Raw genomic sequence first — 27,538 nt, 5'->3', positions numbered from 1 at the left:
TAACAGTGAAGATAAGGAAAAATGGGGCTTCTCATACAGTGTTGACTGGAATATAAAGTGGTACAACTACTTTAAAGAACAATTTAAGAGTTACTTGGGTGGCTCAGTCAGGTGAGCAACGAACTCTTTATTTTGGCTCAGGTCATGATCCCAGGGATGTGGGATCGAGCCCTGCCACTGGGATTCATGCTAAGTGTGGAGCCTGCTTAAAATTCTCTCTCTCTTCCTCTGCCCCTCTCCCCTGCTTGTGTCCTCTAACATTAAAAAAAAAAGAAGAAGAAGAACAATTTAAAAATTCTAGCAAGAATTGAATATGTACATACCCTATGACTCAAAGGTTCTGTTTCCTTGTGTATATTCAGGTAAACTTTGGGTGCAAAATCCACATGCTGGAATCTTTGGTAAATTTGTTTGCAATATCAAAAAACAAAACAATACTACTGTTCATCAAGAGACATGGATAAACTAGTTTATTCTTACAATGGAATAAGACATAAAAGACCTAGCTATTTATGCAACAAAATAGATCTCATATAAAAATTTTTTAAAATAATCTCTAAAACCTCATGTATGATGAAAATAAGCTCGAGAACACATAAAGTATAACACCATTTATTTTCATTTTAAAACCACAAAACAACACTATATATCGTTTTGAACACATGCACATTTGGTAAAAGTATAAAAACAAGTATGGGAATGATATCCATGAACTGTAAAACAGTAATTATACCTGAAAAGAGACAGGCGAAAGAAAAGAGAGGTGGGACTTTAACTTTTTAAGATTTTGTGACTCACAAGGAAGGAGCTCTTTAAACAAATATGGCAAAATGTTAACATCTGTCAAATGTGGGAATTAGGCTCATGAGTGTCTCATACACTAGATGCTGATATCTGAACTATTTCATAATTAAGTTTTAAATAAATCACTAGCAGCTTAAGTACTGTCCTTTAAAAATTATACATTGATACACTCACTGTAAAAAATATTTAAACATGCAAGAGTTATCCTAATAAAAGTCCTCAATTTATCAGTCCTTTCATCAAATCTCATTTTCTTACCTACCTACACTTGGCCCTTGAACAACATGGGGGTTAGGGGAGCTGAACTTTGTGCAGTCAAAAATCCACATATAACTTTTGATATGCCTCAAAGCATAACTAATAGCCTACTTGTTGGCCTTAACAGTAACAGTTGATTAACACATATTTTATACAGGCATTATATACTGTATTCTTTAAAAAAAAAGCTAGAGAAAATATTAAGAAAATCATAAAGACAAGAAAATACATTTATAGTATTGTACTCTATAAAAAAAAGTCTATGTATAATTGGATCTGTGCAGTTCAAGCCCTTGTTGTTCAAAGGTCAACTGTAGTAACATTAAGCATGTATATTTCTATTCATTTGTATATACAGTAAAACCTTGGTTTACAAGTATAATTCGTTCCAGAAACATGCTTATAATCCAAAGCACTTGTATATGGAAGTGAATTTCAAGAACCATCGGCTCAGTTGTGATCATGTGACATTCGGCATCAGGTACTACACATACTGCAGGACATTGCTCGTTTATCAAGTTAGTATTTATTAGAAATGTTTGCTCGTCTTGTGGAACACTCACAGAACAAGTTACTCGCAACCCAAGATTTTATTGTATATGCACAAACCTGCGCAAAGTAGTTCCTTTGTATGTAAATGGATTCATAGAGAACATATATTGTGACTTGCTTCTTTCAGTTGACAATATATATATTTTGCATCAATTTTTGAACTGCTGTGTAGTATCCCAGAACTCTATTTCCTTTAATTCCCCGCCCCAAGTTTGGAAATTTAGGCTATTATCAATTTTTTTAAATTATAAATAATGTTACAGAAATTTCTGTAAATATATCTGAGTATTCATTTATTAGCACTCTTGTGTGCTATTGACATAAAGACTGAACAATATATTTATTTTAAATTTTGATGTCAATTTTCCTTTCAAAAAAGCCCTATCACTTACATTCTTTCCAGAAATATGAGATTGCCCATTTCCTCACACCCTATGACCTTTAAAAATATTGGGTATCTTGAGCTTCTTTAGCTTTTGCAAATTTGATGAATAAAATTGTTTCATTTTGTTTTAATTTACATTTCTCTGATCACTAGTGAGGCTTAATATTTCTTCTTCTGTGTACTTTTAATTTATATCATTTGATCATTTTCCACTGAGTTATCTTTTACTGAGTCATAGGAACATTTACATCTTAACTATCTTTTTAATGTTTACTTTTGAGAGAGAGAGACAGAGACAGACAGACAGATCTGAAGCACGCTCCAGGCTCTGAGGTGTCAGCACAGAGCCTGACATGGTATCTGAACTCACAAACTGCCACATCATGACCTGAGCTGAAGTCTGAAGCTTAACTGACTGACCACCAAGGCGCCCCACATCTTAACTATTTTAATCATTATGTTCGTAGCAATTATCTTCTGTAAACTTTATTTATAGTAGCTTTCACAGAGTGTACAAGTTATATATTTTTATTTAGACAGACTTCCAATCTTTGGGGATTTTGATAGGTAACATTTAAAGAACTGTTCACTTCCATAATTTTCAATTGTCCCATCTAGGAACCTAGTATATCTTTCATTTTTAAGTTACAGCTTTTTTTAAAAAAAGTCCATTTCCTTTTGTTAATTTATTTATTTTTGAGAGAGTGTGTATCTATCTGCTCAAGGAGGACAGACAGAGACGGGATAGAGAATCCCTAACAGGTTCTGCGCTGCAGTGCGGAGCCCAATGCAAAGCTCAATCTCACAAACCATGAGATCATGACTCAAGCCAAAATCAAGAGTCAGCAGCTTAACCGACTGAGCCATCCAGGAACCTCTAAAAAGTCTATTTCTATTTTATAGTTTTGTTTGCTAATATAAACAGGATCTTTTCTCTTATATATCTAAAACATGTATCTTGGAGAAAATCTCAAAGCCACTATTTTAATAAAACAAACCTATGAATTATTAACCTCTATTGCTCTTAATGTTAACTATTAAAAAAAAACCCTGTTGAGATATTTAAATTAATGTGAGTGAAGAATTGAACAAGGGAATTAAGATTAAAGAGAGAAAGCTAAGAACTGCTAAAACTGTTCAATAATACGGAAATAATTAAAATATGTTAAATTAACCTAGGTCAGGCAACTTTCCTTAAAATATATAATATACTTAATGAAACAGTAGTAAGTCAGGCAAATTACCAGTGATGGTATTATGACAACTTTCAGCATACTTTTATAAAGGCAAATTTCAAATAGCAAACAACTTTTATTTTTATGTAGGTATAATTTCCACATAAGTAACAAATATACATGGGAGATAAAAAACTAACATAGCAAATCTTTTGACATGTATAAACCATTCCACAGACTACTAACTACTCTCCTCAAAAGTATTAGAAGGCATTAAGGATTGGGGCGCCTGGGTGGCGCAGTCGGTTAAGCGTCCGACTTCAGCCAGGTCACGATCTCACGGTCCGTGAGTTCGAGCCCCGCGTCAGGCTCTGGGCTGATGGCTCAGAGCCTGGAGCCTGTTTCTGATTCTGTGTCTCCCTCTCTCTCTGCCCCTCGCCCGTTCATGCTCTGTCTCTCTCTGTCCCAAAAATAAATAAACGTTCAAAAAAAAAAAAAAAAGAAGGCATTAAGGATAGTCGATGGCTGAATGTTAAGTATAATATGTCTTAAGGAATTTAGAAAAATCTTTGATTTTCTAAAATTAAATTATTTTATTATGTTTTAAAATTAAATTACGTTAAAACCTAACATTTCATATCCAGAATGGATATATCCATGTTTTGCCAACAAACAAAGCTTGCATCAAGAATCTTGCAAAAATTTTACGGGTGCCTGGGTAGCTCAGTTGATTAAGCATCTGCCTCTTGGTTTCAGCTCTGCTCATGATCTTACAGTTCATGGATTCGAGCCCTGTTGTCAGAGCAAAATCAATTTTGGATTCTCACTCGCCCTCTCTCTCTCTCTCTCTCTCTGCCCCTCCCCTGTTTGTGCTCTCTCTCAAAAATAAATATTAAAGAAAAAAAAGAATCTTGCAAAAATTTAAAACTCTGTATTGTTATTGGGAAAACTTATCAGGGAATTAGGAAAGAACACACTGTTCACTAAGAACAGAGAATGGTAAAGACACACAGATAAAAGAAAAACAAGAAGATTATTAAATACAATTTTATAATTCCTACCATTAGAGGGTACAATGACAAACTGTTCTGTGATATTCCCAATCTTGTCAGGGAGGGATGGGACATGTGGGAAAAAAAAGCCATGTAAGTTTATTGATTAAAATGGAAAGAATGGAGCCATGTATTACATTTTCATTATAAAGTCTAGCTATGTCTAAGTACAGCTATTTCTACTAAGGCTATATTATATAGTTTGAACAAGGGTCACTCCTTCCTAAAAAAATTCGGATTTATTCCACAGTGATCCTAGGTGATTTTGATATTTTATTCATCTATCTTCAGAAGACTTATGAAAAAAAAATGTCTTTACAGGAACAGAGAGATACTCTATCTCTGAAAGGAAAGTGTGTAATTATTTGTTAGAACAATTACAGAAATAACGTCAATGCTTTATAGGAAACAAAGGCCACTTTCTATAGAGAGTTGGTATATGCTATGATTTTTTACTAATTTAAGGTTTGTGGGACTAATCATAAATTTAATCTAATAGTTTTAATCTAACAGTTTCATTTCACATGGGAGGAAAACCCACCAACTTGTCAAAACACTGCACTCTTAGTTATGGTGAGACTAAAATACTCATCAAGGTCAAAGAGAAATGAGTATGACATGCCTCCCTAAGCATTCATTTTACTTTATAAACTTTGATTTTATATGCAAATTACAGGTCTTCTTATCTAATGCTGTCTAGAAATAATTTAACTATGTTCTTCAGTTTTCAGCAATGTTCTTTTAATGTGAAATTTAATTATGATGCAATACTTCATTCATTTTCAACAGACCAGTTCTAAGAGGAATATTTCCATTTCCAAAACTTTTGCCAGAGTTATATATTTAAGATTAAAAACTACAAAGCTTGAGTTTATCCTAGAAAACTCATTTTTTCTGAGTTGGTGCATCACAGTATGGCACATTTTCTATAAGGAGTTCTTTCCTAGGGACCAATTCTGAAAGAAAAACAAAAAGAGTAATTGACATCATGAAAATGAACATACATTCATTTCCCCCTGAACTTTTTAACAGTAAAATATTGAATTTTAAGGTAGATCTTCCATAAATATTTGAGTTAATTTCTAGGGTGAAGTCCTTGATTTTAAATGGAAACTGTTAACAGAATTCTTATTTCAGATTATATTAAAACATATATGATCAACTGAACCTTTTATCATTTATTAAATATAACTAATTACGTGAACAGAATTAGGCTAAAGCACATTATCACCTATCTGATGACACATTACTGATAATTAAAATAATCAACAGGAAATTTGTTTAAATGCCTATTATATAAAAAGCAAGACTGTTTCTCTAATTTAAAGATCCTAAATTTTACAGAATAGTAGTTCTCACATGGGGGTGTTTTGGGTGGTCACACCAACTGAAGAATGCTGCCTGCATTTAGTGGGTAGGAGCCAGGGATGTATGGGACAATTTGGTGCAGTGAAGAACTATCCTTTGAAAATGTCAACAGTTCCCCACTGAGAAACACAGTTAAACAACAACAACAACAAAAAATATGAGTCTTCAGTAACATATCTTGCTGAAGGTCAACTGAGATCCAAAATTTTGAGATCACTGATTTTCCCTTTTTTTCCCTGAAGAGGTTAATTCAGGTATCATGATAAAAAAAATGCTCACATCACTTTCTGTGAAATAACTTGGGTATACTCTGTCAGGGGCCTACTCGGTCAGGGGCCCCTGGGTGGCTCAGTAGGTTGAGTGTCCAACCCTTGATTTCAGCTCAGGTCATGATCCCAGGGTCAGGAATGGAGCCCTGCATCAGACTCCAAGCTGAGTGTGGAGGCTGCTTAAAACTTGTCTCTCTCTCTCTCTCTCTCCCCTCTCCCTCTCTCCCTCTCTCCCTCTCTCCCTCTCTCCCTCTCTCCCTCTCTCCCTCTCTCCCTCTCTCCCTCTCTCCCTCTCTCCCTCTCTCTCTCTCTCTCTCTCTCTCTCTCTCTCGGCACCTGGGTAGCTCAGCTGGTTAAGCGTCTGACTTCAGCTCAGGTTATGATCTCGCAGTTTGTGAGTTCAAGCCTCGTGTTGGGCTCTGTGGTGTCAGCATGGAGCCTGGAGCCTGCTTCAGATTGTGTCTCCCTCTGTCTCCGCCTCTCCCCTGCTCATGCTCTCTTTCTCTCTCTCTCTCTCAAAAATAAACAAATGTTAAAAAAATGTTTGAAAGAATTCTCTCTCTCCCCCTCTGCCCCTCTCCCCCACTCGTGCTCTCTGTCTTTGTCTCTCTCTCAAAAAAAATCATGGTCATGAAAGAAAGAAAGATTGAGGAATTGCTTCAGATTAAGAAAGACTAAAAAACATGGTGACTAAATGCTAATAGTGTGATCCTCAATGGATCCTAGACCAGAAGGAAAATTATTTTCTTCTGCTATGGAAGACAAGTTATGACAAATGAAAACATGCAAATGATACAGTTGTATCAATGTTAATATTGTGGTTTTGATAATTATACTGTGGTTTTATAAGAGAATCTCCTTGCAAGTTTAGCAAATATATATGAAAGTATTTTTAAGAAATACACGCTTTCTCCAAATATAATCTTAGCGGGCTATCATGATTTCAAAAATGATCATTTGGGGGTAAAGAGGCATTATGTCTGCAATGTACTGTCAGAACATCCAGGAAAAAAAATGAGGGAGGAATAATAAAGCAAATGTGGTAAATGTTAGCATTTGTGAAATTTCAGTAAAGGAAGTATCCATACCCTTCAACTTCTCTTGCATCTTTTCTGTAAATTTGAATTACTAAAAAAAAAATTTCTAAAAGGTGTCACTAAAATAAATTTAATTTGAAAGGAAAATATAACTGATCTAACTAAAAATAATGTTCTTATGAGCCAGGTCATAAATGTGGCTTACTGAAATGAAAACCAGTGAAATAAATATTTTATATCTCATCTGCTTTTACCAAATCTTGGGAGATAACACCAGAGAGCAAATTATAGATTAGGTTTTAACTTAGTAACAATGGCAATAAATTGTTTCACTTATCAAACATATATGTGCCTATTTTATGCTGAACATTACATCATGAAATGAAGATGCAGAGATGAATATATAATAGTCTTTTCAGGACAGCATGATAACAATAGTTAATAATACTGTATTTGAAAGCTACTAAGAGTACATCTTAAAAGTCCTTATCTCAAGAAAAACAATTTGTAACTACGTAGAGGACAGACATTAACTAGACTTATTGTGGTGGTCATTTTGCCATATGTACAAATATAGAATCATGTTGTAGAAATGAAACTAATAATGTTATATGTCAATTATACTTCAATTTAAAAAAAAAGCCTATTCAGCTTCAAAGAGTCTACAGTCTGGTGGAAAAGACATTAACCAAAAGTACAACAAACAGTAGTTTAAAAAAGTAAGAGATTTAATTTTCTCACATATTAAGAAATATGAATTAAGGCAGTCCTGGGCTACTACGGGTCTTTACTACCACTAAGAAGCCAGGCTCTTTTTACATTCCTGTTGTGCTATACTTCATGCGTGGTTTTTGTCTTTACTGCTGCTGTGACATCACATCTGCTCTCCAGGCAAGGAGAAGGGAAAAGGGCAAAAGGTGAGTGCTAGGTTGGTTTATGACTTTTTAACAGGAAAACAATAGCTTTCTTGCAAGCAACATCCAGTACATAACTGCTTATGTTGGCCAGAAAGGTGTCCTGTGGCCTGAGAAATAACCTTTTTTTTTTTTTTTTTGTCTTGGCACACTGCACTCTGAACAAAAGTTTTCAGCTAGTAAGAAGGAATGGATAGTGAATACAAGTGGTCCACCCTCCTGTCTACACAACATGAATATATACCCTTTGGTGCATACACAGAATATATCAACTTACAACCCCCAAAGTCTTATCCACCAGGTTTAAATCAAGTATTTCTGGCTGATGTGCTAGTCTTTCCCTTAGGTCTACCCAGGGCTCACATGGTAGTATAGACACAGCAATGAAAAACTGGAATAGGAAACACAGCAGTCACTGTACCACAGCAAATCCTAAATCCTGCTGGACAGGAAGAGCAAGGACTTCTTGCTTTTGCCAAGCGATATATTCCCTAGTTAGCCAATCTGGCAGCACCTATCCTGTTTTGTGGGAGACTAAAAGACCTTCTCCTGTCCTCTCTTCTTCAAGGCTCCTGGTTCTGTATGCTAGGGGCATCCTTGTCCAGAGGTGGGATACTGGGGAAGATCCTCTTCGTTGAGACTGTGAAGCTTTCACAATCCACTTGCTATTGATATGTGTTCAAGGGTCCAGGGATGGCCTTAAGAGTTGAAGTGAGCTAGCCAGACTTGGGGTTTCTTGGCAATATAATTCATTTAAAAACTTTATAAGCTCCAAATTTATTATTTTTTTTTCTAGTCATTTCCATGTATAGGTAGTCATAGGTTTTTAAGCATGAAGATTTTCATTCTTTGGTAATGGCCTCTACGTTCTGCCCATTCCCCAATCCTTACATTAATGCATATTTCTTAAAGTAATGAAAAACTATAGGCTCCAGTGAGTAAATGCACTGTATATCTGATCTTTGCCTGACAAATGAGAATGGCTTGAGGCAAGGATCTTATTTCATGTCAGAACTCAAAAGCCCCGGCTTGTATTGGCTATAGTGTTAGTAGGTAAGAGCAATTCTCATCTTCAACACTGCAAGACTCTAAATCTAAAGTATAGGATTCTCCATCAGGACACAGACAGAAAAGTGCCCTTAGCAAAACAGTACTTCCTTCCATCTTTGCTTGGTAGCAACTAGCTTAATCTGCATTCATTCTCTTTTTCAATATTCTGCTGAAAGCAGGAAGATATAACCAGAACACCATGACATTCTGGTTATTTCTTATTCCTATAGCTTCAGCTGGTACTCGGTGTGTTTCAAGAAACACTACGAGGCACTTACCTCATGTTTCATCACTACATAACAAGGGCCACCAGCCTTAAAGACTGTAAAGGTGAGATCCATAACAGTCATATCCACCTGTGTCTTTGCCTTCCATTCAACTAATCGCACAGCACCTCACTTTTGGTAACAACTTCTGTTGTTCTTAGTTAAAAGTAACAGAAGCTGACTCTGGCTGATTAAGCAGAAAAGGCATTTATTAAAAAGGTTTTTGGTCTAACTCATGCAATTATTGTAAGGGCTTAAGAATCAGGCATGCTTAAGGCTAAGCTTCCAGGAACAATGTACAAATCCATACCACAAAACTGGCTTGATGATGAAAACTGCTGCTGCCTGTTGGCCCCTACAAGAAACTGCCATCACTTCTATCACCATGGAACAAAAGATGCTATATTTCAGATGCTGCTGGAAACTAAATTTTACTACATCTGCTTCTGCCACCACACCAGTGCCACTTGTGAATCAGTAAATTGACTCTGCCATTACTGCCAGCAAAACAGATTGTATGCCAACCATCTTTTCTCAAGTTCATTTCTGAGTATGAGTGAATGTACTGCACCTATGTCAAATTCCATACCTGAACTTTATTTTTTTTTTTAACATCTATTTATTTTTAAGAGAGACAGAGCACGAGTGGGGAAGGGCAGAGAGAGAGGGAGACACAGAATCCGAAGCAGCTCTAAGCTGTCAGCATACAGCCTGAGGCTCAAACCCACAAGTTATGAGATCATGACCTGAGCTAAAGTCAGATGCTTAACCGACTGAGCCACCCAGGTGCCCTTCCATGCCTGAACTTTAAAGAAAACCAAGGAACTGAATTTTCCAGATTCTTATAAAAAAATTTTTTTTAATGTTTATTTATTTTTCAGAGACAGAGAGAGACAGAATATGAGTAGGAGAGGAGCAGAGAGAGAGGGAGATACAGAATTTGAAGCAGGCTCCAGCCTCCAAGCTGTTAGCATAAAGCCCAACGTAGGGCCCAAATCCACGAACCATGAAATCATGACCTGAGCCAAAGTCGGCCACTTAAATGACTGAGCCATCCAGGAGCCCCTGAATTTTCTAGATTCTATAATGGAAATTTAGAACTCACTGAGATGGAAATTTCTGAAACAAAATGAGCAATTCAGAAAGTGGTAAATAATCAGAAAGCCTGTCAAATATTCATTACTCAATCCCTTAACCCAATTCACCTTATTAGGTAATCTTTGGAATCAAAAGGTGCCCTACAATAGAATTTTTCTAAAGTAACTGCTAGCACTTTCATTAGGACAAACATATAAGAGGCAGATTTACATGCTGTATACTATTTTTCACTGTAATGTTTCTTTACTGATTATAAAATCCTTGACTTTGTTCTCTATGTTAGATATCAATGTGCCATAACAACATTAAGTTTATTGAAGTTGTCAGATCTTGAAAAAGAACTACATCGATATCATGATTTATTTCCTGTACTTTAGAGGCCCCTAAAAACCTTATTATGGTCATATGAAATTTATCAGTTAAAGAGTAATTCCTTTTTTTTAATGTTTTATTTATTGAGAGGGAGAGAGCACAAGTGGGGAAGGGCAGAAAGAGAGAGGGACAGAGGATCCAAAGCGGGCTATGCACTGAAAGCAGCAAGCCTAATGTGAGGCTCGAACTCTTTAACCATGAGATCATGACCTGAGCCAAAGTGAGACACTGACTGAGTCACACAGGTGCCCCCAAAAAAGTAATTTCTTTTTTTTTTTAATCACTTTATTTTATTTGTTTTTTGAGAGAGAGAGGGTACAAGTGAGGGAGGGGCAGAGAGAGAGAGAGAGAGAGAGAGAATCCCACAATGGGCAGAGAGAGAGAAAGGGAGAGCGAGAGCGAGAGCGAGAGAGAGAGAGAGAGAGAGAGAAGTGGAGCTCACCCAAAGTAGGGCAGAACCTCACTTTAAGCGGAGCTCAAGCTCACTTGTTGCAGGACTTGAACTCATGAACTGTGAGATCAAGATCCGGGCAGAAGTCAGATGCTTAACTGACTGAGCCTCCCAGATATCCCCAAAACAATAATTTCTTAAAATAAAATCCTTTAACTTATTTATGGCCCAAATAAAAATTTAGGTCAAGATTAAAAATAAATAAATAAGTAAATGAAACAAAAGAGGAAGGAATACTTTCAAACTCATTTTATGAAGCCAGCATTACTCTGATACCAAAACTAGACAAGGACACTACAAGAAAAGAAAATCAGAGGTCAATATCCTTGATGAAAACAGATGCAAAATCCTCAACAAAATATTAGCAAATCAAATTCAACAACAAGTGAAAAGAATCATGTATCAAGTGGATCAAGCAGAATTTGACAATCAAGTGGAATTTATACCAGGGATGCAAAGATGGTTCAACATCTGCAAAATACTGTGATACACCACATTAACAAAATGAAGGATAAAAAAGAATCATAGAATCAATGCAAAAGATGCAGAAAAAGGATTCAACAAAATTCAACATGCAGTAATGATTAAAAACTCTCAGCAAAACTGCTGTAGTGGAAACACACCCCAACATAATAAAAGTCACATAGGACAAGCCCATAACATCATAGTCAATGGTAAAAAACAGAAAGCTCTTCCTCTAAGATCATGAACAAGACAAAGTTGCCTATTCCCACTGCGTCTGTTCAACACAGTACTTTTTAGCCAAGTAGCAGAATTTTAATTCATTTCTATATACCAGTACAAACACTGCTAAAATTTGTGGAGATATTTGCTTAAAATAACTTTAAAGTAGATTAAATAATCCAATTTGTTATATCTTGGACATAGGCACAAAGTAGGAAAAAGAGACCCATATATCTCTTAATAGAAAGAATGATGAGGCCATTCTTTTTTTTTTTTTTTTATGAAATTTATTGTCAAATTGGTTTCCATACAACACCCAGTGCTCATCCCAAAAGGTGCCCTCCTCAATACCCATCACCCACCCTCTCCTCCCTCCCACCCCCCATCAACCCTCAGTTTGTTCTCAGTTTTTAACAGTTTCTTATGCTTTGGCTGTCTCCCACTCTAACCTCTTTTTTTTTTTTTTCCTTCCCCTCCCTCATGGGTTCCTGTTAAGTTTCTCAGGATCCACATAACAGTGAAACCATATGGTATCTGTCTTTCTCTGTATGGCTTATTTCACTTAGCATCACACTCTCCAGTTCCATCCATGTTGCTACAAAAGACCATATATCATTTTTTCTCATTGCCATGTAGTACTCCATTGTGTATATAAACCACAATTTCTTTATCCATTCATCAGTTGATGGACATTTAGGCTCTTTCCATAATTTGGCTATTGTTGACAGTGCTGCTATGAACATTGGGGTACAAGTGCCCCTATGCATCAGTACTCCTGTATCCCTTGGATAAATTCCTAGCAGTGCTATTGCTGGGTCATAGGGTAGGTCTATTTTTAATTTTCTGAGGAACCTCCACACTGCTTTCCAGAGTGGCTGCACCAGTTTGCATTCCCACCAACAGTGCAAGAGGGTTCCCATTTCTCCACATCCTCTCCAGCATCTATAGTCTCCTGATTTGTTCATTTTGGCCACTCTGACTGGCATGAGGTGATACCTGAGTGTGGTTTTGATTTGTATTTCCCTGATAAGGAGCGACGCTGAACATCTTTTCATGTGCCTGTTAGCCATCCGGATGTCTTCTTTAGAGAAGTGTCTATTCACGTTTTCTGCCCATTTCTTCACTGGGTTATTTGTTTTTCGGGTGTGGAGTTTGGTGAGCTCTTTATAGATTTTGGATACTAGCCCTTTGTCCGATATGTCATTTGCAAATATCTTTTCCCATTCCGTTGGTTGCCTTTTAGTTTTGTTGGTTGTTTCCTTTGCTGTGCAGAAGCTTTTTATCTTCATAAGGTCCCAGTAGTTCATTTTTTTCTTTTAATTCCCTTGCCTTTGGGGATGTGTCGAGTAAGAGATTGCTACGGCTGAGGTCAGAGAGGTCTTTTCCTGCTTTCTCCTCTAAGGTTTTGATGGTTTCCTGTCTCACATTCAGGTCCTTTATCCATTTTGAGTTTATTTTTGTGAATGGTGTGAGAAAGTGGTCTAGTTTCAACCTTCTGCATGTTGCTGTCCAGTTCTCCCAGCACCATTTGTTAAAGAGACTGTCTTTTTTCCATTGGGTATTCTTTCCTGCTTTGTCAAAGATGAGTTGGCCATACGTTTGTGGGTCTAGTTCTGGGGTTTCTATTCTATTCCATTGGTCTATGTGTCTGTTTTTGTGCCAATACCATGGTGTCTTGATGATTACAGCTTTGTAGTAGAGGCTAAAGTCTGGGATTGTGATGGATGAGGCCATTCTTAAGGTAATATAGCACTATATACTAATTACCATGAAAGGCTCAAAAATTTCAATCTTGTGGGAAAATTAAATTATAAAGAAAACCAAAAGATCAAAAGAAATTTAAACCAGTATTATCACATCTAAAACCAGGCATTTGAAATATATCCAATTTAAATGTTTGAAATAACTTAATTTTTATTCATATAAATATTATTTTATTAAAATAATAACATTTAGAAGGGACTACCTGTATAAAATGTTGGCTATACTACACAAAAGCTCTAAAGATCATTATTAAGATTAAAGGTAATGATTAAAATTTGCAATTTAGAGTAATGCAAATTTTGTTTTGCATTTTTTTTTACTATGTTTACTGCCCTTATGAATACAACTCAGATCTAATAATTTCTGATAAATCCTCATGAACTTAAAAATAACTTTAAAGCTTTATAGGGCTTAAACTACTAAATACCAAGACTTACTATGAGACTGTAATAATCAAGACATTAAAGCATATGATGGATCGATAGAAAAACTAATTGCAGAGATTATGAAGTTCAGAAACAATTGAAAGCATATATAGTCATTTTATTTTATAACAAAAGTAACCCTGCAGTACAGTGGGAAAAAGTGGTCTTCTCTATAAATGCTCGATCAATTGGACATTCACATGTAAAAACATTGTGACAAATACCAAATGATTTCACTTCTATGTAAACCAAACCAAACCAAACCAAAAACACACAGCAATGAACAAAAAAAGCATAAAGAGACCTATAAATACAGAGAACAAACCGGTGGTTGCCAGAAAGGAGAGTAGTGGGGAAATGGGCAACAAGGGGTGAAAGGGAATGGGAGGTACAGGCTTCTAGTTATGGAGTAAGTCACAAGGATAAAAGGTAAATAATAGGGAATATAGTCAATGGTAGTGTAATAGTGTGTTGTGATGAATGGTTGCTACATTGGGATTAGCATAGCATGGACAGAGTTATCAAATCACTATGTTGTAAACCGGAAACTAACATTGTGTCAACTATACTTCAACTAAAAAAATATCTTGACCCCCTAGCTCATACCATATACAAAACCCAACGCCAGGTGATATAAACAACCAAATGGAAAAGATCAAACATTAAAGCTTTTGGAAGAAAGCACAGGAATATCTCTTCATGACCTTGCTTGAGACACACAAAGATTTTTTAAACAGGACAAAAAAGTATCAACCATAAATGAAAAAATAGACAAACTGGATTATATTAAAATTACGAACTTCTCATCAAAAGGCAACATTACCAAAACCAAAGGCAAGCCATTAAGTAAAAGATTCTTGTAATACATAGATTCAGAATATACAAAGAATTCCTTCAAATCAGTAATAAAAAGGCAGCTAACCCCTTGGAAAAAGGGGAAAAAGACTTGACCAGTCACTTCATAAAAGAATATCCAAATGGCCACTTAACAACTGAAAGGGTGCTAGTACTTTATTAGTCACCAAAGAAACGCAAATTAAAATCACAATGCAAATACCATAACACAATCACCAGAAAGGGTGCTTAAAGAGGTGCAGATTACCAAGTGTTGGTGAGGATATGAAGCACCCCGAGGTCCCAGACACTGCTGCTGGAAGTGTAAATTAGCCTAACTAATTTGGAAAACTGGTTAGGAGTATCATACATTCATTTTTTCGATACAGTACAGTACTATAAATGTATTTTCCTTATAATATAATATTTTCTTTTTTCAAGCTTACTTTATTCTAAGACCATAGTATATGATACTATAACATATGTGTTTATGTTATCGGTAAGGCTTCTTATTAACAGCAGGCTATTAGTAGTTAAGGTTTTGGGTAGTCAAAAGTTACACATGAATTTTCTAATGTAGTCAGCACCCCTACCCCTGCACTGCTCAAGGGTCAACTGTGAGTGTGGTGTTGGTGTGTGTGTGCGTGTGTATACCCACACACACACAAATTTTTCATATATTTATAAATTTTGAACTAAAAGGCACATCCAATTATGTTCAAGGAATCAATAGTCATTACACATTAAGAATTAGAAACAACATAAATGAACAACAGCATGGATAAACTGTGATATGTTCCAACAGTATTCATAGAAATGTTATACACAACAAAATAGATTAATTTCACAAATGCAATGTTGAAAAAAGCCAGACAAAATAGTAATCCTTTACGATTCCATTTATATAAAGTTCAAACATTTTATTTTACTAAATTAAAAATCTACAGTATTAATAGTAAGGATAGTGGTTAGCTTATTAGAAGCGGGTATCTGGAAGGGACATGAGGAGTTAGGGGAATACTGGTAATATTATGAAATAGCTTACTTTGTATGGTGATTACATGGTTATTTTACTCTGTGAAAATTCCCTGGCTGTATATTTATAATTTTGCACTTTTCTGATTGTATGTTATACTTTGAGATTACTTCAGAAAAAAAAAAAAAAAGAAAGAAAGAAAAAGAAACCTTGGGACACCTGGGTGGCTCAGTCAGTTTAGGATCTGACTCTTGATTTTGGCTCAGGTCATGATCCCAGGGCCAAGGGAGCAAGACCTGTGTTTGGCTCCACACTGAGTGTGGAGCTTGCTTAAGATACTCTCTCTCTTCCCTGCTCTGCCCCTCTCCCCTTTTTTTTTTTTAATTAAATAAAAAGAAAACATTTTAAAAAATTTGAATGTCATCTTTTGTTGTTGTTGTTGTCGTCCTCAAAGATATTTTAGGGAATGAGAACAAAATATAATGTGAAATGGAAATTCTGCTGAAGCCCTATGAGGTATCTGGAGGTATAACGGAGGATCCTCAACTGTATTTCCATTTTCTATAATACCAACTCTTCTAAATTAAAATAACTCTAACCAAAGAATAAAAGATAAACAGTCTAAGTAGGTGATAACTGATAATACAGTTGTTAAGAACATCAAATAAATATGATGAAAAAATAGTCATACTGTTTTTGTAACTATAGTTCTATGATATAACCAGTAGTTAAGATTAAACAGAAAAAATAAATTTAAAAAAGAAAAAGAAAAAAAATCTGGTAAAATAAAGTTTCATAATCTGGCATTTTAAATGGTAGCCTTACAAATATATACAGGATAGGAGCACCTGGGTGGCTCAGTTCGTAAGCTTCCAACTTCGGCTCAGGTCATTATCTCGTGGTTTGTGAATTCGAGCCCCATGTCAGGCTCTGACATGGGCTGACAGCTTGGAGCCTGGAGCCTGCTTTGGATTCTGTCTCTCCCTCTCTTTCTGCCCCTACCTCATTCACACTCTGTCTCTCTTTCTCTCTCAAAATAATAATAATAATAATAATAATAATAATAATAATAATAATAAACATGTAAAAAAAATTTTTTAAAAATAAAGAAAACAAAATTTATAAAAAACAAAGAAATGTATACAGGATATACCACATTGTCTGGCAAAATCAAGTTGCTTTATTATTAAGCACTAAAAGCACTGCAACTGCTCAATAGTTTAAAACACATAGAAGTCAGAAAACATTTTTAATTTTACTTACTCAGTGTATTGTGGTCTGTATGAATACCTTGTACAACAGATGTTCTGAGTAACAATTCAACGTCGGAACCTATTTTTATTAGCTGTTAAGAAAACCAAACATAATAAATCCTCTGGGTGTTTTTTTTTTCCAATGGTCCATATAGAATGCAATGATTTTGAAAACCGTAGGTATACTGTTTAGTTGTTTTTAGGTAATACTGCCTTTAACTTTTTAAAACTATTCCAAGCGTAGAGAATATAGACATGTGTGTACTTTGAACTTTTATCCATCCATTCCAAATTTTGTTCCAAAATAGATTATTTTTTCTTGAATGTGTATTTTATATGTTAAAAATGCTGTTTTGGGGGGCGCCTTGGTGGCTCAGTTGGTTGAGCCCTTGGCTCTTCATTTCGGCTCACGTCATGATCACATGGTCATGAGACTGAGCCACATCAGGCTCCACTAACAGTGTGGAGCCTGATTAAGATTCTCTCTTCCCCTCTGCCCCTCTCCCCTGCTTTCTCTCTAAAATAAAATTAAAATAAATTTTTTTTTTAAAAAGCTGTTTTTGGGGTGCCTGGATGGCTTAGTCTGTTAAGCATCCAACTTTTGATTTCAGCTCAGGTCATGATCTCACAGTTCATGGGATTGAGCCTGGCATCAGGCTCTGCTCTGCAGAGCCTGTATGGGATTCTCTCTCACCCTCTCTTGCTCTCAAAATAAATAAACTTACATAAAAGAGTAAATGCTGTGTTCTTCAGGAGATGGCTGAGTCTTTCTTTTATAGAGTCGGATGTACTATAAACAGTAGAAATGATACTGAATTAGAAGTCAGAATATTTGGATTCCAAATCTGGCTCTATCATTAAGTATTAGGCCTTGAGTTAATAACCAACTCTGAGTTTCATAATTTATCATATGCAAAATGAAGAAATGGACTAGAACAATGATTTGTAAAGTCGTGGACCCTTAAGGTACCTTGAAAGTCTTTCAGATACCATGAAGTCAAAATGATTTTCATGACACTAGAGCTTTCTGCATTGTTTGGGTTATAGCAAAAGTAGAGTCTTCTCCATGGACTACCATTTTGACCTGAATGAACCACAGACAAACTATGATTATTCAGACTTGGGTATTTGGAAAACATTTTCTTGAAAATGAGTAAGTGGACTCTATTTTATTTGCTGACAATGACAAAATTCAAATTTTCAAGAACAAATTAGAATTCTAGGGAATTTCCCAATACTTAGAAATTTTACTTATGAGATGGATATTAACATTAATAAATATAATTTTAAAACATTACATATTGAACTATGTCAACATTTGGAAGGTATGCATTACTTAGTGAACCTGTATTTTCCAACTCAATGGTGCACGATGTTACAAAATCATGCATGGGTAAAAGATCCATTCCAAGAGAAAGACATATTAAATATATTGGTCTACTAAATCAAGACTTGAGGCCACGCTGGAGAAGAATATCCTAGGAAGAAGCAAAAGCATAAATGCCGTAAGACAGGAAAGTTCTTGGTGAATTCCAGTGCTCTCAAAGAACACACTGAGACTGGAAGAGTAGGAGAGAGAGGGTAAGCTGAAGTGGGGAGTTAACAGGAGTCAGATGATACAATCTTACAGGCCATGGTAAGGACTTTAGTTGTTACTTTGGGATGAGAAGCTATAAGGGTTTTTGAGTACAAGAGTGATGAGATACACCTTTATATATTTTAAAAGGCGCAGTCTGGGGCATCTGAGTAGTTCAGTTGGTTAAGTATCCGACTCTGATCCCAGCTCAGGTCTTGATCTCAGGGTCGTGAATTCCAGCCCCATGTTGGGCTCTACACTGAGGGTGAAGTCTACTTAATAAAAAAATAAAATAAAATAAAAATAAATAAAAATAAAACAATCTTCTTTTAAAAGTGTTGAGGAATAGGCTCTAGGGAGTTAGGGTGAAAGCAGGGATACCTACTAGGAGGCTTTTGTAAGAATCCAGTGAGAGACGATGGTGGCTTGAACTAGGAGGTAATGATAGGGAGAATGAGAAGTGGTAGAATTCTGCATGTATTTTGAAGGTTAAGCCAACAAAACTGGCTGACAGGTTGGATATAAGTGTGAAAGAAAGCAATCAAGAAAGAGGTTGACCAAGGTTTTTGGTCTGAGCATTAAAAGGAGGGAGTTGCCATTAACGGATACGGAGAAGGTTGTGTTAGAGCAAACACTCACCTCTCAACAAACCTGAGAAGGGACCTGGCAAGAGAAAGGAAAAATATGGGTGTTCTCATCTATTGGAGGTGCATAAACTGAGTTGAATCATAGGTCTAATGCTGGAAACAAAGTCAGATGAGGAACAGGGATACGGGGAAATCAGAGGGGATGAGCAAGAGGTGGTCTGTACAAATCCAGGAGCCAAAAAAAAAAAAAAGCATCTACTTATCTACCTACTTCTCTCCACCCATTGGTGAGGGTAACAGGTAACAGAGTTCCACAGTGCAACTAACCTTTAAAGAAATTTACAAACTGTTGAGGTGTAGTATCAAAGAATATTCAATTTATTTGAAAACGTTACTCTGTACTCTGACACTTTTCCAACTACGCATCTGTGTAAGGCTGAATTTTCTTCATATATTTCTTTTTATGTTTATTCATTTTTGAGAGAGAGAGAGCATGCGCACAGGGGAAGGGCAGAGAGAGAGGGAGACGGAGGATCTGAAGCAGGCTCTGGGCTGACAGCAAAGAGTCCGATGTGAGGCTTAAACTCACAAACTGTGAGATCATGAGGTGAGCTGAAGTCCGACGCTTAACTGACTGAGCCACTCAGGTGCCCCTTCATATATTTCAACCTAAAAAACACTGCACCGGACTGAATGAGGAAGCAGATATGAGAATTTAGCTGACTGCTATTAAGCCAGACTTCAAAGAGATTTGCAAAATATAAAACAATATTCTCACTAAATTTTTTGAAAATATGGTTATTTTCCATAAACAGTGTATCTGTTAATGTGTAATGAGCTTATTTTTAGACAATAAATATATATTTCAAAAATTTCTCAGTTTTAATTTCTACTATGGTAAATAGTGAAAGAGACACCATATGAACAGCACTTTGGGGTCCTGAACTTTTAAGAAAGCAAAAGGGTCTTGAGATCAAAGAGTTGAGAACTGCTGGTGTAAAGGATGCATAAAATTCCTTTTGGCATCAAGATTTCATTAATGCTCTAATACACAACAATGTGATAATCTAAGAACCACTAAATATTTAACAGATGCAGAATTACAAAACATACAAAATATATATTTGTATATAACAAATATCTAATTTCTATACTGCTTAATGCTAAATTGGTGCTTCACAAGTAAAATAAATTTAGAAGACTGTAGTTCATCTCCCAGTTGACATAAACAGACTTCAATTTAAAATTTTTTTACCATGATTTCAAAATTAAAAAACAATTACCACATTCTTAGTAATCAGTCTACTGAATAGCAAATGGTACAAACTTTTGTATACATCCATTACCCTCTCTTCAAGTCATCACTTATGATGTCATCTTAACTTCTGCCATGAAAAAAATTACAAAGTCCCTGTTTGCCCTATCAAATGGCTAAGTGAAATCTTTCCCTTTATATTACAGGGATAGAAATACTCAAGCTACCTCATTTTGTCTCATTAATTTGATCATTATAGATATTTACTATTCTAAAAATAGTATTTTTCTCTACTGAAAATAAATGCATTTTAAGTAAAAAAAAAAAAAAAAGTTAACCGGTAGATTTTATTAAACCAAACCAATTCTTGGAATTATAACTGCCCTGCAAATAATTTTCCATTTTTTTGTTTTCTTCCTAAGGGTTCTTTCCCTACATTTATACAAAATGAGATAAAGAAATACTTGGGAAGTTAAAAACAGAGACAATATGTATGTATATGCAATATGAGTTTAAACAATAAACAAATCATTGTGCATTTTTTAAAATGAATATGTACTGGGAGTATTAGGAAGTTCATAGATTAGTGTCAGTAGACGGACTGTCTTCAACTAGAACAAGTGACTAAAAGGCAAAACAAGAAGAGTTCACAAACTGGCTGATTAACTTTCACTGCCAAGACAGGAATTAAAAAAAAAAAAAGCCTCTAGTTGAGCTAAATGAATAGAGAAGTTCTATCTGCAGTTTTAATATTTATTCTCCTTAGTTTCAGTCACTTGCCTTAGGTGAAGATAGAATTTCTGTGGGTTTCTGGATTGGTTCAGCTGCTCTTGCTCTGACCATAGCTACATCCATGTTCTTTTCAGCCAGAAACTTGCTGTCTTAGGGGTGTAGGCAGATGAGCCTGAAGAGGTGAGCCATACCAAACAAGTGAACTATAGACATAGTTGTGATGCCTTTAACTATCAAGTAATAATTTTTATTTCATATAACCCCTCTATTTTCATCATTTTCTCTAGTGGCTAAGAAAATGTATAAGGGATGTCATAAATGAAAGACTCAATTACTGTACCTCTTCTATTTTCTTGTGAGAAGTTTCACTTTTATTACTTTTGAATTCTTCATTTATCTTTATTCTGGCTGCTAGAGAAAGAAAAATATATATACAATTATTTCTTTTCTAATTTATAATTCCTGCCCCAAGAATTTATAGGTTATTCATTATGAATGACTACTTCTCTAGTAGTTGAGATAGTTTTGCCTCATGTAAAACAAATGATAAAAAAAACAAGATATTTATTAAACAAGTGTCTTGGAGAGCTTTTGACAGGCTGGCAAATTTCTAATTAAACTGAATACATTCTTAATGCTCTAATATTTTTGTTTTCTGCTTTTTACTTCCAGTTTCATTTGTGTACCTCCAGCTACTAGACTCTAATAGATCCCATTTAATGCTTTTTTCCATAAATCTAAAAATTACAATTAAAATGCTTTAAAATGGCAAAACCGAATATATACAAGCATGTTAAACCACACACACACACACAAAGACATAGGAACAAAATATATATATAAGTGTCTTGGCTAACATGTAAAGTGAGTGATAAACCTTTTGTTCATGTACACCACTGACACTTGGCATCATTATAGCACAATTTAGTCTAATCTAACAACTGCCTTATTGATGCTGTGAACATTGAATAGAGCAACCCATGTAAAGTGCTTAGTAATTATGTAAGGTTAACTGTTCTTATGTCACTTGAAAACACTTAAAGTAACAAAAATATGCTGCTGATGGAGAATAGCCAGAAAAGCTGCTTGATATATTGATATATTTCGATACATAAGATGGTGAAGATTTGGGCTTTGCACCCAAACTGCTTAGGCTAAATTCCAATTGTACCTCTCACTAAATACGATGTGGGAGAAATTCTTTCACATTTTGTCAATTTTGTCATCTGAAGAAAACAGAAATTATAATAGTAACTCACAGGGATGTAGGATTAAATGAATTTGGTAAAGTATATACAAAATGAAGTATACACTTTAATATTCAAGAAATTATTTTTGGTGAATTACAAAAACTTGAATTCCTGGGGAATAGTGAGGACACTATCTAAGTGCCCTCTCAAAGAGTTTTAGAAATATATTAAGATAGATACTGAACATGACCAACATAGAAACTAAGCTTTAGAGCTCTGATTTCCAGATAAGAAGCCACTTAAAACAGTGAAATACTAAATTATAATCGTTTGGGATAGGTTCTCTTTCAGCACTACTATCACTTTGAGCAGGAAACAAGGCATTAACTATATGGTAGTATCTGGTCCAAGAGTGTGAAAATGGGATTATATAATAGAGGAGTAAGTTTAATGGCTCGAACATAAAGCAAGCAAACGATCACATTGAAATTCTGATTTTTTGTAAGAACTTGATCTTTAAAAATTTTTTAAGAAGATATGCCTCAAAGAAGTGTAATGTAAACTAATCTTTACAAAACATAACAACATTAGGGGAGAGATAGTGAAGATCACTCTCTAAGATGGGTCTTGACCATACAAGTTTTCTTGGATATATTAGTAGCCATGTGAAGAATGCACTTACTCCAAAGGAGCAAAAAGTAAACCTACCTTCTAGTGCTCTGGTATCATTTTTAAAAACCTGTTGTCTGGTCCTGTGTAATGTTTTAAAGAGCTGTAAAACCTGTAAAAGAAAAAAAAATTAGAATTCAGATCTCAAAAGAAAAAAAATTCACATTTTATATAATTACAAGGATTCAACAGCATTTCTTTCCTGTTTGTTACTTAGACTATTTTTCTTTAATTTTTTAAAAATGTTTTTATTTATTTTTGAGACAGAGGGAGACAGAGCAGGAGCAGGGGAAGGGCAGAGAGAGAGGGAGACAAACTCTGAAGCAGGCTCCAGGCTCTGAGCTGTCAGCACAGAGCCCAACGTGGGGCTCGAACTCACAGACTACGAGATCATGACCTGAGCTGAAGTCAGACGCTTAACCGACTGAGCCACCCAGGCGCCCCTATATTTCAAAGTAGCTGGTGGAAATGAGGGTTTGCCAAAATAACTTTCCCTTCATTATTTATCTTTAAATAAAAAAAAATAGCTTTATTTAAAAAATAATACCAAGTTCTTGGAAAAAACAAGGGATGGTCAAAAAGTTAATAATCCCCCTGTCAAAACCAGTATACTATCAACTACTAACAAACTTTGTCAGTCTGGTTTGTACTCTCACTTTTCTTAACATATTGAGGACTTCATCTGTTCTTAAAGTTTTACACACACATACACAAACTCATGAACCTGGTATATATCTTAAGAGACCAAGAAGCAAGATGTTACAGATAATTTAACAAAGTGTGATTGTGATTTCCCAAAAGAGAAGCAGAATACTGAGACTAATGAATATTCTAAGGCTATGTTAAAGAAATAGAGAACAAAGCCTGACATTTGGGTAGAAGACAGACTATGTAGAGTCTTTAGCGTTAAACTAAGTCTACTTCGCACTTCTCAAATCTAAAAACATACTCAATCCTGTTGCCCCAATATTGCTTTTTCTCCTGTCTTCTTAATTTCAGAGAATAGGAGACACTGAATTTCTCAAGCTCGAAATCTTTAGGTGATTCTTTAAGTCTACATTACTTTTCATGTGGAAACCTTAGGAATGTCTCTCTAATGTTTTCGATATTCTCCATCCCTGAACATTATTCAAGTTCATCCTCTTGTGGTAGAGCATTTGCATTTTTGAAAATGTCTACCTGCCTCTGTAGTTGGGTGATCATTTAGCTTAGACTACTTAACACAGATTTGTCACTCTGCCCCCATTCCCTCCTTTCCTCTAGTTTATTCACTAGACAAAATACCTAATATTTATTTACTGAGTATATCCTGTGTGCTAGGAATGGTTTTAAATATTTACATATATTTACCAAACATCAAAGACAGACACCAAAACAGAAACAAGAAACATGTAGCAAAAAATAAATAAATAAAATAAATAAATAATAAACAAATAATAAATAAATAAACAAATAAAACAAAACAAAAACCAAACTATCACAATGAACTTACTCAGAAACAAAGTGACTGCAAAGACGTTGTAACAATAAAAAGAAGTTATAGTAAATTAACAAAGAAACATTCAGAAAATTCCCAAAAGCTCTCAGATAGCAAATGAGTGATAGCAAATATTAAGTTGAGAAAAACAGTTGAGAAGTAGAATAAAAATTCAGAGGTATAAACTGAGGGGAGAAAAGAAAGAAAATTAAGAGCATAATCTAGATGAACCAACAATTACATTAATAGGATTTCCAACAAGAAGGAACAGAGAAAACAGACAAAGGAAATTAAAAGGGGGAGAAAATTAAGAAAATATCACCAACTAAGGCACTTGAGATACTAGATTGATAAAGTTTCACCAAGTACCCAACACAAAACCCATACGATAGGACATCATGATATAAGTTCAGCACAATGCTAAAAAAAAAAAAAAAAAAAAAAAAAGGAAAATCTCAAAGATAAAAAACAACTCATATATAAAAAACAGAAAATCAGACTGGCACTTGACTTCTAAATAACATCATTATGAGAAGACAATGGTTTAAGATTTTCAAGCTTTGAAAAAAAAAAATGTCCAGCTCAAAATACCATACATAGCTAAACTATCACCTAACTACAAAGGCAAACAGACATTTTCAAAAATGCAAATGCTTCACAAGGGGATGAACTACAAAAGAAAAAACATGGGAACCAGTGAGACAGGTGATCCAGTGACACAGAGATGATGGTGGAGGACAAATACATGTCAGCATTTGTGTGCCCACCCTGGAAAAGAGTCTAGACTACAGCCAAGGTTGAACTGCTCTAGAAAAGATGTTCCTAGGAAAAAAATCAAACTGAATTTGGGAACAGATAAGTAGGAAACTAACCAATGATAATAAAAACAAAATTATTAATTTCAAGAAAAACAAAGAATTAGAAAAGAAAGGCAATGTAATCATATATTAGAGGACTCAACTGTGGACAATTTTATACAGTCATAGTAATATCAAAAATGAAAACTGATACACCAAAATTTATATAACAAGAAGACTAAGGTATAAGGAGGGAGCTTAGCTTGGTCCTTAACTTCCATTGTTAAAAGTCAGTAAATAATTATCCTCAAAGAGAAAAAAACCCCAATGAATAGCAGTTTAAACATGTTATTTAGAAACATGGAGGTAAATATGAAAATAGCTAAAATGACTAAAAGCACTTATCTCTGGGGAGCAGGAATTGGGAGTATGTAGAAGGAAGGAGACATCTATTAGTTTCTGTTTAACACTATTTGACTTCTTAAACTTTTCACATTGATCACCTTTATAAAAACTAAAAAAAAAAATTTTTTTTAAAGAGAAAGTGAAAGGACTTCATCAAAAGAGAGTTAAAGACAAGCACACATTGGAAGAAAATATTTACCAACCATATATCTGGCAAGGGGACAGTATCTAGAACATAAAAAGAACTTTCACAACTCAACAATAAAAACACAGACAAAGGATATGAACAGACATTTCTCTAAAGATAGACAAATGGTCATTAAGACCATGAAAAGATGCTTAACATAATCTGGCATCTGGGAAATATAAATGTAAATCTCAGTGAAATATACTTAACCCCAGCAGAATGGCTATAACGAAAAAGAAAATCAGTAACAAGCATTGCAAGAATGTGCAAAAATTAGAACCCATACATTGTTGGTACGAATGTAAAATGGTGCAGCTGTCTGGAAAATAGTTGGGCAGCTGCTCAAAAAGTTGAACATAAAGTTACCACATTTTCTAGCAATTCCATGCTAAGGTATATATCCAAGAGAAATGAAAACATACCCTTATATAAAAACTTATACATGAACGATTACAGTACCATTATTCACAATAGTCAAAAAAGTAGAAACAACCCAATTTTCTATCAATTCATGAATAGGTAAATAAAATGTGATATACCCATACTGTTATAGCACGAATTGTGCTTCCCCCAAAGGACATGCTGAAGTCCTAGTCCCTAGTACTTGTAAATGTGACTTTATTTGGAAATAGGGTCATTAAAGATATAATTAAGATGAGGTCATTAAAGTGGACTCCACTTTAATGGATACAATATAACTGGTATCCTTAAGAGGAAAATGCCATGTGAACACAGAGACACACACAGACTGCCATATGAAGATGGAGACAAACATTAGAGTGAGGTAAGAGCAAGCCAACAAGCCAACAAACATCAAAGATTGACAGCCACCATCAGAAGCTGGGGAGACTCTACCCAGTTTCAGAGGGAGCATGGCTCTCCTGGCACTTTCATTTCTTTATATTCTCATTTTCATTTGATTTCATTTCTAGCCTCCAGAACTATGAGACAATACACTTCTGTTGCCTTAAGCCACCTAGCCATAGGAAACTAAAACAGATTTTAATACTGGGAAATCGGGTACCACTATAACAAGTACCTAACAATATGGAAGTGGCTTTGAAATCGAGATGTGTAGAGTCTGAAAGAATTTTGAAGTTGTGACAGTAAAAGCTGAGACTGCCTTGAAAAGACTGTTTGTAGAAATATGGACTTTAAAGGTAATCGAGTATCATAGAAACCGAGGCAGTTTAATATTACAAGAATGGTGGAAGACAAGTTGCATGGGATTGAGGGAAATGTAAAGTTAAGTAAATTTTACATGCTGTTTAGGGAAAAAAGAAAGTAATGTCATTAATACAAAAGCCAGTGTCCCTAATTTAAGAACTAGTATACACAAAAATAAATTCAAAATAGATTAAAGACTTAAATGTTAGATATGAAACCATAAAAATCCTATTTGACATTGTCCATTGCAACTTCAAACTAGGTATGTCTATTGAGGCAAGGGAAACAAAAGCAAAAATAAACTATTGGGACTACATCAAAATAAAAGGCTTCTGCACAGCAAAGGAAGTCATCCACAAAACTAAAAGGCAACCTCCAGGATGGGAGAAGATATTTGCAAATGACATATCTGATAAAGGGTTAATATTTAAAACATACAAAGAACTTATAAAACTCAATACTCAAAAGATGAATAATCCAATTAAAAAGGGGCAGAAGACATAAATAGA

The 27,538-nt window shown here is 35.0% G+C and overlaps 1 protein-coding gene across 2 annotated transcripts in view; it reads right to left on the bottom strand.

The window, feature by feature from the left end:
• Positions 1-4,947: 4,947 nt before the first annotated feature.
• LYRM7 (LYR motif containing 7) overlaps positions 4,948-27,538 on the bottom strand; it is a 30,864-nt gene continuing 8,273 nt past the window's right edge. Inside the window, exons 2-5 of one of the 2 annotated variants that reach the window (XM_047863046.1) lie at positions 23,036-23,108; positions 21,478-21,548; positions 16,998-17,079; positions 4,948-5,182 (exon numbers count right to left, since the gene is read on the bottom strand). In XM_047863046.1, the coding sequence (XP_047719002.1) occupies positions 5,112-5,182; positions 16,998-17,079; positions 21,478-21,548; positions 23,036-23,108 (297 nt within the window). In that variant the 3' untranslated portion in view covers positions 4,948-5,111. The remainder of the gene's footprint in view (positions 5,183-16,997; positions 17,080-21,477; positions 21,549-23,035; positions 23,109-27,538) is intronic. The other variant, XM_047863049.1, reaches the window with a different exon arrangement.

The sequence above is a fragment of the Prionailurus viverrinus genome, chromosome A1 (genome assembly GCF_022837055.1).
Source record: "Prionailurus viverrinus isolate Anna chromosome A1, UM_Priviv_1.0, whole genome shotgun sequence".
Taxonomy (NCBI): domain Eukaryota; kingdom Metazoa; phylum Chordata; class Mammalia; order Carnivora; family Felidae; genus Prionailurus; species Prionailurus viverrinus.
The sequence above is the reverse complement of the archived record's forward strand: the minus strand, read 5'-3'. Positions and strand labels throughout refer to the sequence as shown.